General features: G+C 39.1%; 1 protein-coding gene across 3 annotated transcripts in view; it reads left to right on the forward strand.

The window, feature by feature from the left end:
* cntn5 (contactin 5) overlaps nt 1-14,053 on the forward strand; it is a 106,746-nt gene that overhangs the window by 83,481 nt on the left and 9,212 nt on the right. For 2 of the 3 annotated variants that reach the window (XM_085795885.1, XM_085795886.1), the window contains exons 12-17: nt 1,070-1,214; nt 5,538-5,665; nt 6,042-6,229; nt 9,648-9,768; nt 11,444-11,602; nt 13,465-13,614. In XM_085795885.1, coding sequence (XP_085652011.1) covers nt 1,070-1,214; nt 5,538-5,665; nt 6,042-6,229; nt 9,648-9,768; nt 11,444-11,602; nt 13,465-13,614 — 891 coding nt within the window. The remainder of the gene's footprint in view (nt 1-1,069; nt 1,215-5,537; nt 5,666-6,041; nt 6,230-9,647; nt 9,769-11,443; nt 11,603-13,464; nt 13,615-14,053) is intronic. The other variant, XM_085795887.1, reaches the window with a different exon arrangement.

A 14,053-nucleotide genomic window follows, 5' to 3' on the forward strand; every position in this document is an offset into this window, starting at 1 on the left:
TTAAGCCTTATTTAGACCATTAGTGCTTCATTTGTGGCCTTAGGCAACCCATAATTATTAAACAGATTTATATTAGTATTTATTATTCACTCAGGCAGCCTGGTTAAATATGGGTTTAAAATAATTTTCCTAAAAGCAGTTCAAATCATCCAGCCATGTCATCATTAACATGATGGCAGTTATTTTGTAATTATGCTTCACAACACAATTATGTGTATTTATATAGTGAATTAGCACATAATCAAGACAAAGTACAGCATACTGTAAAGTATTTAAAAGTAGTGAATGAAGGAAATCAAACTTTAAAAAATAAAGTTATTACTTTGAAAGAAATATTTTGACAGTATTTTGATAAAGCTTTGTTTTGATTCATGATGTGTCATACAGTAACCCTGTAGCATTTGTAGCTATTTGTTTTCTTTTAAATACCACAGCTGCAGAGTTGGAATGACTATTTCGTGTATTATTTTGTTACAATTTAACAACCACACAGTGATTACAGCTTCATTAGGCATTTTTTCACCACGAGGGGACAGAAAAATTCAAAAACAAGCTCTGGCACACTGGACTGCAGTTCAGACGCAGAGCAATGAAAGATCCTAATTTTTCATTGACTTGGTAGCATTCAGACATAGTTTGATGCACACAGTGCTTGGATAAAAATGGTAATTGACATGGTGATAATGTTTCCCAGTGGGAGAACATAATGGAAATAAAATCAGAGTAGAAATGCTTCCTTCAGGAATACCGTGTGTGTGTGTGTGTGTGTGTGTGTGTGTGTGTGTGTGTGTGTGTGTGTGTGTGTGTGTGTGTGTGTGTGTGTGTGTGTGTGTGTGTGTGTGTGTGTGTGTGTGTGTGTGTGTGTGTGTGTGCGTGCGCGCGTGTGTATACTCATTAGCTAGAATTCTCTGATTTACAAATCAAATCAGAATTCAAGCTACTGTAATATCAGAGAGACCCACCCACTTGTACTGAAAGATTCACTGACATCTACCAGAGGAATATCATCACATTTTTATTAATTATTTGTTTAATACATCTTTAAATCTCGTGTGTTTGTCTTACACAGCGTCCGCACCTGTTTTTGTCCCCAATCCCATACGGGTCATTGCCACACTTGGGAAAGATGTATCAATCGAATGCAAACCCAGAGCGTCGCCCAAACCACGGATAACATGGAAGAGAGGAGACAGGAGGATACAGCCAAATAAAAGGTACGGCAACCGTTTTTTTTACAAGCATAATGTGTAAACACTCAGAAGTAGCTTCTTATGTACATAGTGAATTATCTCATTTTGATCTGTTGGTTATAATGTACAGCTTTATGAAATAAGAAAACTACAGTTAATCATCTCCCTAAGAAAATATATGCACAGTTTGTTGAGCTTTTAGAGATCCAGAGTTCTTCTGGAGGACAATGTAATAGTGCACATTCTGTACTGGACCCAACACAAAATAACACAATAACAACACACACTGACCTCATAGCAACATACATTGTGTGATTTATTTATCCATACTTAAATTAGAAAAACATTATTAATAAAATATCCTGATGTAAATGTCTTTTTGAGTTCAAGTAGAGATTAAATACACGACATGTACATTGGTACCATAAAGCTTTTCTGGTCACTGATTTGCAACACTGTCTGCAGCAGCCTAATATAACCAGAGATAGATGGTTTGGTACAAATGTTATAGCAGATCTCTACTGCGTGACACATCTTAAGAAATACACATTATACTGTCATAACTCCTAGGCCTGTGTACTGGTACAATTTGTGGTATTGAAAAGCAATGGGGATGTGTTAAACATGGATACAAAATCATTTTGTATCAGATCACTGAAGAGGAGCTTTTATTCCTTCATTGTGCATTGTACAATGTTTCAGGATCTGAAATAAAACCCTTGAAATATTTTCATACTTACAGTAAGAGCAAGGATTAATTTTTGCTGTTGTCACTGGATAGATTGTGTACATTTTCTTTCTTTGATTTACCAGCTCCCAGTTATAAATAGTACCAGATTTTTTTCCCTTCTGCACAGTTTAGACAAGAGAATATTGTGAGAGAAAGTTAATTGCCCCGTAAAATATGTATGAAGTCATGAAAAGTTTGTCTCCCTCAATATCTTTATATTGTATATCCAGTTATATTGTTTTATGCCATAGTTTCGTGGCATAAATTCAAGTGTTAGCATTCTGGCTCAGGCCTTTGAGGAATTGTATACATGTCTTGTTGTAACACATCACATTTTCATTACTGTAACTGAAATTAAGTGTCACTGCTAAAATAAAACACCTTAGGTGCTTGCAAAGCTCTGGGGACGCATACTCAACCCCACCTCCTTCTCATGGATGCTGACAATTTAGACTGTACAATTGCATTTGGAATTCACATGCAGTTTGATACATCATCTTTTATGAGAAACATCTCTCGGTGGTACCTAGAGGGGGCTGAGCAGGACGAGGGTCCATCAATCAAACTGAGCGACACCACTGAAATTATCAGTCACTGCAGAGCATTCCAAGTTTTGAGTGAGAGAATGGGACCTTTGTTTATCAGCCAAGATTCAGCAGTCTGTTCAACAGCCTCGCAGCAAGGGCATCCAGTTGATAATCAGATCCTCAGTGTGTCGTACCTTCAAACAGGCAGCGACAAATCTTAATTCCTCTAACAGGTGGATAGAAGCCGAGTGTTCAGGAATTAGTTTAAAATGGTAATTTCAGAGACTGCTGCAAATCTGCAAAATATTTAATTTTCCATTGAAAGGAAAATGGTCCTCAGAGATAATTTTGGATGTCTATTTTCTACGAAAGAACTGGCTTCAGTAAAACTGATGGATGGGGATAAGTTAGTGTGTGTATTGTCCTAAAATGGTGATAAATGACCCTGACTTGTCTGGATCTGATAAAAACCTTTGAGGTATTTGTCAAACCTTTGCAAATCTGTTTTTCCATGTTGGCCGTGAGATTCATACCTGTTCCAACGCCCTGGACCTGCTTTTATCAGACTTGAAGAGAGCAGCGAGTTTTTCAGAAAATATATTTATAAAGCTACTAAATCTCTCCTATCAGAGCAATTTATCTTTCGCTATTAATTGTTGGCAGCATTATATATGTAATTATATGTGAGTGGTTGATTTTCTTCATGATCTTTACTGAAAATATCTGCAGACAATAATTCTAAAGCTTCTATGCACAGAGCTTTTATAATCAAAAGCTCAAATCCAATTAGAGTTTGACACTCTAATTGGATGTTTGTTGCAACTCAACATTACTATAATGAATTACTGAACTGGATAACACCCTGTATTTACTGTAGGGTAGGGTGGGGATTCAACACTCAAGTGGAGATCAACCTTGTGAAAGGCTGATTTCTATCTGGAAAAGGCCAAAATGAACAAGAGGAGTCGTGTGTTTTCAGGTCTTGACCAGGGTGACTCCTGCAAGGATTTTCTGCCATTACCTTTAGTAAAGTAAAGAGTTTATGGATGGAGAGACGTTCTATTCTTGGAAGAACAGGGGAGGAATCGAAACAGCTTCACGTTTATCTGGCATTGACAGCTGTGCTGACTTAATGAAGGTTTGTAATTAACATGGATTTCCACTAATGTTCGGGGCTTTTGTCTCTTAAATAGAAAGTATTAATCCCATTAGTTTGAAAGTACGTGGTGGACTCAATTGAAACCCACGGACTCTTTGTTGAAGACAGTAAGCAAATGGATATTTTGGCTATTTTACATATAAAAATTGTGAAATGCTTCAAATACTGTATATATTATTGGTTACCAATTTGATTCTGTAGCAGTCAGTTGTAGACCTTGCTTGAGGTGTGAACATATATGTTTTCCAATGCTGAAGGTTTTCTGTGATCTTCTAATGTTTCTCTTAGATTTCCTAAGGTTGAATTGATTTGCATATTCTGTATACCCAGCAGTCCCTATCTTGTCCTTTCTGCCTCAGTGTCCTTGTCGGATGTGAATTTCCTCCCTAATTTGAAAAATGTCTCCTAGCTGCAGATTGCTTCTGAATTGTCTATGTGTGGCAAGATTTTGTCACGCCTTCATGAGTTTCTCTTTGCCAATTTCAATCACTTTGCCCATGATGAAAGAGCTTAGTGTAAGTATAAATAAATATAAATGCCAACCAATATGAATTGAATTAAAAGACAAGAGTACCTCACACCCCTCCAATTGTTTTGATTGTTTTATTTGGGATGGAATTGTTTTTGGAGTTAACAAAAAATAGCTTTGCATCCCCACCCCTGTAGCTAAAATCAAATATTATGTAGTTGTTTTATTTTTGATGAATGTGGTTTGCACTGGACACTGAGGAAGTCCTCTCGCTCACAGTGCTGTTTTTTTGACATGATTCTTGCTCTGCAGCCGTCTGCTCACACACCTGCTCCCAGTTTTGTTAGATACATACATCCTTTAGTATCTGATGTCAAGCACTTAATTCTCCAGCTGTTATTTACAAGTCAGAGCAAACTGTTACTACCATATTGTTAGTGTCCTTCATCTGGATAAGGGGCTACTTATGAATGCACGTGGTGGTGTTTTTTTTTCTTCTCTCTATATAGCACTTGTGTTTCCCAGGAGGACAGCTCAGTGACGTGCACAGTGTAGTTTGACAGATTTTTCCTTTGTATTCATTGAATGCTGGGATATATTGAGTTTGTCAGGTGGATTCATGAGGGTTGTGAATGATGAATTCACCATTTATTTAGATTTATGGAAATAATTATGCAGAGGGGAAAAAAATCCTAACATCTATTTTATTTCATGTTGTGTACTGTTCTCCTCAAATGTTCTGAGCTTTTCCTTTAATCAGTTCTAAATTATACCATAATTACGCAAATGACTGCCTGTTGTGTTCCTGCAAAGGCAAAAGATGAGACATTATGTATCATTGTACCCACACTGAAAGACAGAGGGATACTTTGGGTTTTTTATTTTTGTGGGTTTTTTTCTTCTTCTTCTTTTGTTGTTGACATCAATGCTTTGGTGCCACTGTTTTTTTTTCCATGTACTGAAATTTGTATGTATTCCCTTAATAGCATGTGTTTAGCCCTGTTCAGGATGTATCTACTTAGTGGTATCTGCAAATCAGATTTGTTAGCAGACATTTAAATTGTTTGTAGCTTTTAATTGCAATAGTTTTATTTCCATGTTTGCTTGTTGTAAGCTACACAACATACAACCACTGTTCTTGACTTCACATGCCTTGGTCCTTTGAGCTTTTTTGTAACACAAGCATCTTACTGTGAGATGCTTTTTGTCCTTCAATTCAGTGTGATGATAACTTGTTAGCTATAAACACAATATATACATTGGAATCTCTTGTGGATGATTATTTCAAGAATATCTGAGCGGTTTGTTTTAAGTTTTTTATTCTCATCCCCAGTGAATATTGCTATTCTTGTAACCTAACACAACCACAAACACATAACCTCATGCCTGAACTTGTAGAGCAACTGTTCGTATGTGAATTTGTTTCTCATACCAGTATTGATTTTTGTGTCCTTTCTCACAGGATTATGTTGTTACGGAACAACACTCTGAGAATTGTTAACTCCAGCCGAGCGGATGAGGGGAGCTATGTGTGTCGGGCAGAGAATCAGTTGGGCTCAGCAGAGATGACTGCCATACTGTGGGTAAAAGGTAAGTGATGCCCTGGGGGCCTTTATTTTCTGCCAAATTAGCACAAGTCGGCCACTGGTAAACAGTCCCCAATGTCATTTTTTCCTCCCACCTTTGCTCGGGTGCCAGGAAATTTATCGTGCTTGCTCAACCGTGAACCAAGGGCTCTCACATTCAAGAATCATATTACAAGGACACACTTTAACAGTGTAAAGGCCCCTGACTCACAGACGCACTGTGCACACAGTCTAGATTAGAGCTAAGCAGGATATTTAGTTGATATAGGTGAGTGTTGTTAGGTTTGGGCTCTCATGAGTACTCTGGCAGTGAGGTCACACTGAAATGCAGCTGCTCTGGGTTAGCCTGAGGTGACAGTGCAGCAGCTTTGTGCTTCCAGAGGCCATGCGTGTGGAGCTTAGCCCAAGTAGAGTGGAGGTGACAGTGGGGGAGAGCGTGGTGCTGAGCTGCAAGGCAACACATGACACGTCGCTGGATGTGGCTTTCCAATGGTTCTTCAACCAGAGACCAATCAACTTTCAGCAGGATGGCGGCCACTTTGAATACATCCAAACAGTAAGAGTGAGAGTAAGAGCAAACGTAAGACAAAGAATATCTATCTATCTATCTATCTATCTATCTATCTATCTATCTATCTATCTATCTATCTATCTATCTATCTATCTATCTATCTATCTATCTATCTATCTATCTATCTATCTATCTATCTTTTTTTTCTCCTCCTCCTTACAAGTTTTTTTTCCAATTAATTGTCATTATTACCAGATTATTACCAGATTGCTATATATCAAGTAGAGTCTGTTCCTCTGAATTGCACTTGTAAAATCTCTTTGTCAACAAATGAAATATATATGTCATATTGATATTATGGCTTTTTTAGATATGCAATAAGGTCTACCATCATCTGACTTTCATCAAATTATGGCTTTGTCATAAACATGGTTAAAAAAAAATCCATTCACAGAAGCTGTGCAGTAATGAGGCCCCTTCTTGAAAGAATAAGAGCTGAATTGCCTCCATTCTTTCTGTTTGTTTGTCTCTCTGTTTAACTGAAGTCATCTCGAAAAGGTCAAAGGATGCAGGGTCGAGAATCCTCAGGGAAAGATGTCCGATAAATTCTTCAAATAAAGATGAAAATATACACAAACAGGGAGGCATTTAACCTTTCCCTTCCCTTAACGTCAAGGTTGCATTGTTCACCTTGACATTTCACCTTCACCTTTTCACATTTTTTCTTTTTGTTGGCTTCTTTGGGAATATTTAAAATACAGATTGTATTTTAAAGGGATAGTTCAACATTTTGGCAAATTGGCCCATTGCCATAATCGCTATAGTCATAGCAGTAGGTTCGTTACCTTTAATTGTTGGTGTAAGCTATTTTTAGAACGGCGGAGTGGAGCAGCAGGCTGCTCAGGGCTACGCTATGGAGGCTAAGGGAATTTCTTGGTTTCCCTCATCAAACTCATCAAATACACAACCCAACAACTCCAAAACGCTGTCGTGGACAAGTTGTGACCTGCACAATCACCACGCTATGAGATAATAACGGAACGTTACCAGACAGAGTTGTTTTAGAGGTAAATGCGTTCAGGGACAGTTTTTCAGCAAGCAGACTCTGTATTTACCCTGTATTTACCTCAAAAATGGCTCCGTTTCGTAACGTTCCATTATTATTTTGTGGTGATTGTGCAGGTCACAACTTGTCCACAAAAGAAAAAAGAGTTTTGGGATTTTGTATTTGATGAGTTTGATGAGGGAAACCAAGAAATTCCTTTAGCCTCCATAGCAGCTCTGAGCAGCCTGCTGCTCTGCTCCACCGTTCTAAAAATAGCTTACACCGACAAATAAAGGTAACAAACCTACTGCTATGACTATAGGGATTATGGCAAGGGGCCAATTTGCCAAAATGTTGAACTATCCCTTTAACCAGTTAACGCACGCTGTACCGCCCACGGTACGGCTCCAGAAGGTGGCGCTAGCATCAATTACTCCCGAACATTTTTAACAGCAGCCCTTAAGCATATATATTCATGTTATACATTGTTAGAAAGCTTAGATCGCCCCGATCAATTCAAGACCACCCATGATTTTTTTGGTTGCTCACAGCCCTAACAGGATTAGCAGTTAGGTCGGCTAGCCGCTAAGCTAACGTATGATGCGTACATACCTTTCAAGTCTTCCCTTTATCCACAGCTGATCTACAGCGACCATCTTATGACACAAGACTGTTTGTACAGCTTGCCAAGTACCCATGCTTGTGAAATATGAAATCCGTTTCCTTCTAACCGAAGTATTTTCCTCGATATGTCCATGTGTTTAGTCCAATGCGTAACGTAATACACGCGGATCAAAACAAAAACCGGCCCGTTACCGCATTTTACGAGTTGCACGGCGATCTGTGACTACATGTGACTGAATGTTTACATCCGTGAGGTCTTCCTGCTTCAAACGACACCACTCAGTAGCCAATCGGTGGCGAGGATGGGCCGGGACATGTCTCGAAAGCCAATGAGGACACGTGACGATGAGACTGACAACGTGACTTTGATTGACAGCTGCTTGAGCCAATAGAAATTGTCCGTGAAATGAAGCAGATAACCTTTTAGCCAATAGTCTGAGGTTTTCAACGGTGTATGACACTACGCCATCACGTTTGGTTGCTGATAAACAAACCCTCGTGTATCCGACGTGCGCGCCACCTGCTCCACCGCATAGAAATACACAATGCAGATAGGTGTATAATTCTATAATCCACTGCTTTTAGGGGTGCGCCCTCTACTGCGCGCCAGGAGTTTAGCGGTTGTATTTTTTTTGTTTCTTTTGGTCTTTTGACTTGAAATTTGGACTGCAGGAAGCCAAGACCTGTGGCTGTGGCCTAATTGTGTCTATAGCCTGCTGAGAGGTCCCTGAATGTCTGTACCCATGTCATTCTATAGGCAAACCTATGGGCGGGGAAACAATTTAATCATTCTAACCTTTGCCATTTTTGTCAGTAAAGTCACAGAATCAAAAAAACACCTTAACAGTAATCCTGAGAGTGTTACCTTTACAATGATACCAGGCACATCTCTGAATCTTAAACTATGTGGGATCTGTGCTGCTCACAACTTGGGCATGGCGTTATGGCAAAAAACATGAAAAATAGGGGCGTGCATTAAGAGGTTAATCATTCCTTATTTCAAGTTGTAACCATATTTGGTGAACATGGCCATTACTATAACGACTGTAGAGACATGCCACACTAGTCGTCTCAAAAGTGAATAAGAACCACAGTCATTAAAAAAAGAAAAAAAGTTAATATAGCATAACATTATTATAGCACTCAATATCATTCATGCACACTAATCACTAAGCGTCACATTGAATGGAAATGGTCAGTTTACTTTTTTTTAATGAATATCTCTGAACAACAGTTTCAGGCTACCTTTTTGTATCAGTTTAGTTCTATCTTCTTACTGAGTAACAGTACTCACTTAGATTTCCCTTTTCTATAATACAAAAGAAACATTAGTGACTAAACCATAAAACGAGGTTAAAAACACATTTTCAAGAGAGACAGGAGTCCTGTTTATGTCACTCTTCCTCTATCAACAGTGGGTGTTAAAATCACATCTGTCCTGATGTGTCCTCTGCTGCTACCCGTACTCTGGAGAGAAAGTATTTGCGGTGACAATCCTTTACAGGCACAACAGATTCCTGGCTGATGCATGGTTTGTAATTTTAATCAGGTTTCGTGCTAAACAGCTGCCTGTAGACCTTGAATTATTCCCAGTCTTGCCTGAGGCATTTCTCATTTCAACGGAGAGAAAATACGGGTAGCAGAAGAATGTAGCAGGAAGTGAGCACCTGAATTAAACAAAAATCTCTCAAGCCGCATGAGCCTCTACAAGATGTAAAGGAATCACACTTTTTTCTACGTCAAGCACATTTACTCTTTACTCTTCTTAATACCTAACTTTTTTATGCTTTGCTTTACCAATTGCAGCAGTCTTCAACAGTGGATCTGATGATTAGGAGTATTTTGCTGAAGCATGCTGGGAAGTATGGGTGTCGGGCCCAGACCAGTGCTGACACCGTATTCGCAGAGGCTGAACTTCTTGTGCGAGGTAAGCTTGTTACCTGTCAGTGCGCCATTGCAATGTGACATCTTGTACCCTCTTTACTGGAGGTACAGTAGTGACTCACTGTCCCCCTTGAACCAAACCACCACCCTCAAACAATGTGCAATTGTGCATGTTTTTCTCATGCTGAATTATTACTGAAGATTTTGTGTCTGGACACTGTGTGAAGGAATGAGTAGTTTTTGGGGTGAGCAGGAGGAATAATCAGTGTACATGTGATAACTATTGTTTTAATATAGATTTTAGAATTTATGAACCGGTCTTTTTAAGCCGTTGGCACAGCTGTGAAACAGTGTTAGCCTTTTCTGTGAATTCAGGGAATTAGCCACAAATCTGCTTCCAGTGCAGCAGGTCTCGGAAGTTGGTTAATTAGACATTAGAAATTTGCTCCCGGTGGAGACTCGGCACAACGACTATTTCCACATTATTGCCCCCTTTTGATCATCTTGACTAATTTTTTATAGTCACCGTGAATGTGGCTGGACAGACGGTCTGTCTGCATGAACAAGTTTAATTGAGCTGTTAAACAGATTGGCTTAAAACGTCTAGTGATCTGATTCCGTGGCAGTTTCTGAATGTTGCTGATAATGTAATGTAATGATTATTGTCCAATCGGCTTGTGTTTGACTTTCTTGTGATGACACAGTTATATGTTTTAAGACTCTGATGCAGAATGTGAGACGTAACCTGTTTGTCCTAAAGAGGGCTTCTTGTGAGATTGCAAACACTAACAATTTAGAACCAGGCATCTCGCCAAAGATAAACTGAGACTGATTTAGGTGGACAATGATTTAGTATCATCATTTACATTATCATACATTTTTGTGATGTGGTTTTGATGCATCATTTTATATCATTATCAGAAGAAATATACATTACAGCCATACCACCCATCTCCACTATAGTATTTGATGTATTTAACATTTTTCAATCAAACATCAAACACCTCCACTACAAGGGAGGGTTGGGATGGTATTGTGCTCACTCTTCCTATAGTGACACATTGCGTCTTAATGTCTGGAAATGCAAATGCACCTTTCAGCATAACCTTCTAATGGGCACTTTTTGGAGACACAGTAGATTGGTTTTCATTGAGAGTACCAGCTGCCAGCTTTTCATTTACAGCTGTTCCCCCCAGAGTCCTTAGACGTTTCCTGCACTTGCAGATTACATTTGCTCCTGAAGACTGAGGTAAACATATGTTCAGCTGTATTAAAACACAGGAAGGTCTACCACACAGTCATGCTCAGTAGAACTGGCAAACTGCCTCCAAAGCCCCAAAAAGGGAAGCTTCAATATCCCTTAATCAGCATGAAATCCTTGGCAGCCGATCTGTGTCATCCCGAATCCTCGTTTCGGTTTAGTATGTCGTGTTTTTGTCTCTTGTTTGTTTGTTTGTGCAAAGATTACAACAGGGAATTTATGTTGTCACCATATGCATAGACCCTTCTTAATGCTTGCATGGTTGCGTGCATCAGTGTATCTAATATAGACTATGCATGACGAAGATGTCACAATGTGGACCGGTTTTGAATTCAATCAAACGGCAGCAGAGGTTGTTTTTGTTTTTCCCTTCTGCCCTGACATTTTATGAAGCTGTGGTGGTTAAACCTTCCAGACCTGTAATTTAATTTGTGTCTCCTGTCCTGTTTTTTTTTAGGTCCTCCTGGACCTCCCGGAGTGGTGATCGTGGAGGAGATCACAGATACCACAGCTACCCTGTCCTGGACTCGTGGCCTAGACAACCACAGCCCTATCAGCACCTATAATTTACAGGCCCGCAGCCCATTTTCATTAGGCTGGCAAACTGTCAAAACAGGTAATCAATAAGGAGCAGATTGCAGCTCCTAGATTTGGGAGGTTAATGTGGGGCCACGTAAAGGCTTTAATCCGACCCAAAGTCATGTGCGGAGATAGTGAGTCAGCCCAACAAGAACAAGGTTACTGTTTTAAAGAGGCATAATTAAAAATTCTGGTGGCAATTTGCTTTGACACATTAACATCATCAGACTTTTAAATCCCATCTAAAAGTAACAGATAATGTGCTGTACCTTTCTCAACAAAACTCCAACAGATACTGTAGTTGAAATCCTAGTTCTGTCGTTTAACGTTTGAACTTGGCTGTTGTTCAGAAGAGCTTAGCAAAAAAGTCATTTGAGCCTATATCAAATGTCATTGGTTTGAATTTTATTTGGTGTCATATCAGCAGTTAGTGGGGGAATTAACCTTTTGGGCTTGAATTATGCACTTATCTTTTCTAATTTAGTATAAATGCTCCTCCACTGCTTAAAAACTAAATAGCCTTTTTTTTCGTACCTTGCCAGAAAAATCCATTAATTACTATCACTTTGTATTAAAGGATGAATTCTTAGTAAGCATTGTGTGTAATTCATCTTAATATGCCATGTGGTAATAAAAGCAGAGTTGAAGGTGTGATAATGATTCATCCCCACAGATATATCAATCATACTTTGTATACATTCCTCTCACATCAAGCCTGTTCAACCATATTTAATTTGATAAAGCACAATTAGGAATCTGTGATGTATTGTCAGTGTTGAACTTGTTAAGATTAGCATAAAGGGGATTGGGCTTTTAACTCCCACTCCTTGCAAACATAGTTATCGGCTCATGTTTGAAGAGCAGCTTGCTTGACAGAGTGGTCTCATTGTGAGCTGCTTTGGATGATAAGAGTGTAAGCTCCACCGCTGCTCTGAATGTTGCTTTAGTTAGTATAGAGAGACCTCTGGTTCATTTATTACATGGATATGCTTTCAGTCAATGTTTGTTTGTTGTTGCAGGATCAATATTGACAAAGCTTGATTATGGCAGCCCTGAAGAAACTAGATTATTTGTGTTACCTGCTTGTAATTCAGTTGAAAAATACATTTCAGTCACAGGATGTGATCTATAATTACATAGCTTCAAAGGCATCAAAACATCATGCACCAGGTTTTATGAAAACTTGGTATAATTACCACCACCCATTATTTAAAATATTTTAAATCACAGTCAATGTGGATGGAGGGTGTAATACTGTACTGTCCGTGAGAACAAACACAATGTTACTTTTGTTTTTCTTCTTTGGCTCTGTTCTCTAGCACATAGGTATTAATGTGAAACAATAGCTGTGAGGTTGAAGTGTCAACTCGCAGGTTTTACTCAGCAGGAGAAACAATGTAGGATAAATCTTCCAATGTCAGAGAACAGAAAGTTAACACAATCTTGAAGTCATTGTATTTAATCATATATAATCCTCTGTAGTTAATGATCTATCTTCAGTGATGCTCTGTCAGGCCTGTGCTGCAGCCTTAGCTACTTTCTGCAGTCTGGTCTTTTTTGCAGTGAAACACCTGCTCAGTTGTCTGAAGTCATGTAATTGTCTTGGCTAACAAAGAACTTTTGAATGTTCAACCACAAAAGCCTCCCTGGTTGCCTTGTCTGTGTGTCCAATTTTCCTGCTGCATTGTTATTTGGTAGTAGTTTGTATTTAAAAGTGATTCTTGATTGATTCTTCCGCTGTTTAACACCCAGTGGGGCTTTGAACACTGTCAAACACCCCTAAAGATGAAAGCTGGTGCTGAGAGTCTTACATGTTCACAAGGTGAAAAAAAGTGCTGTAGTTGTAATGCGCTGCTTGTCCTGAATAAATAAATACACAAGCAACACCCTTGTGTGCAGACCCAGACCCAGTGACAGGGGACATGGAGTCAGCCATTGCTGTGGAGCTCAACCCGTGGGTGGAATATGAGTTCAGGGTGGTGGCCAGCAATGCGATTGGGACTGGAGATCCCAGTGCACCTTCAAGAGGAGTGAGGACTAAAGAAGCAGGTAAATCCTCTTGTGTGTAAGTGCTGAAAACACACTAGATTCAGGTCACATTTGACAGACAATGGTAATCACCCACAGTCCAGGAACTTATTGAGTGCTGATGATTTGCTGTGCCCCTAACTCGCCACTTCTTGACCATTTTATATAGCCGTTGTTAATGTTTAATTGGGCAAGAAGTCAAAAATAAGCAGCTTACATGAATTCCTACAAGTTCAGTCTTTCTGCCAAAGCAGCCAATCCTATAATACCCTGAGGCAAAGACACAGCAAAACACATTATTTATGGTGAGCAAAAAATTCATTGAGACAGTCTGGATCAAGTGTTCTGCTTCACTAACTGCTAATTTCTCGTCTGTAAAATGTAATAATTACAAAGGTCAGTGGTCATTTGGAAGTGGCTTATTTAATCTATCCTATCACTTCAGCATAATTAACAGACT

This window comes from Trachurus japonicus, chromosome 13 (genome assembly GCF_045865225.1).
Source record: "Trachurus japonicus isolate A0001 chromosome 13, Traja_1.0".
Taxonomy (NCBI): Eukaryota; Metazoa; Chordata; class Actinopteri; order Carangiformes; family Carangidae; genus Trachurus; species Trachurus japonicus.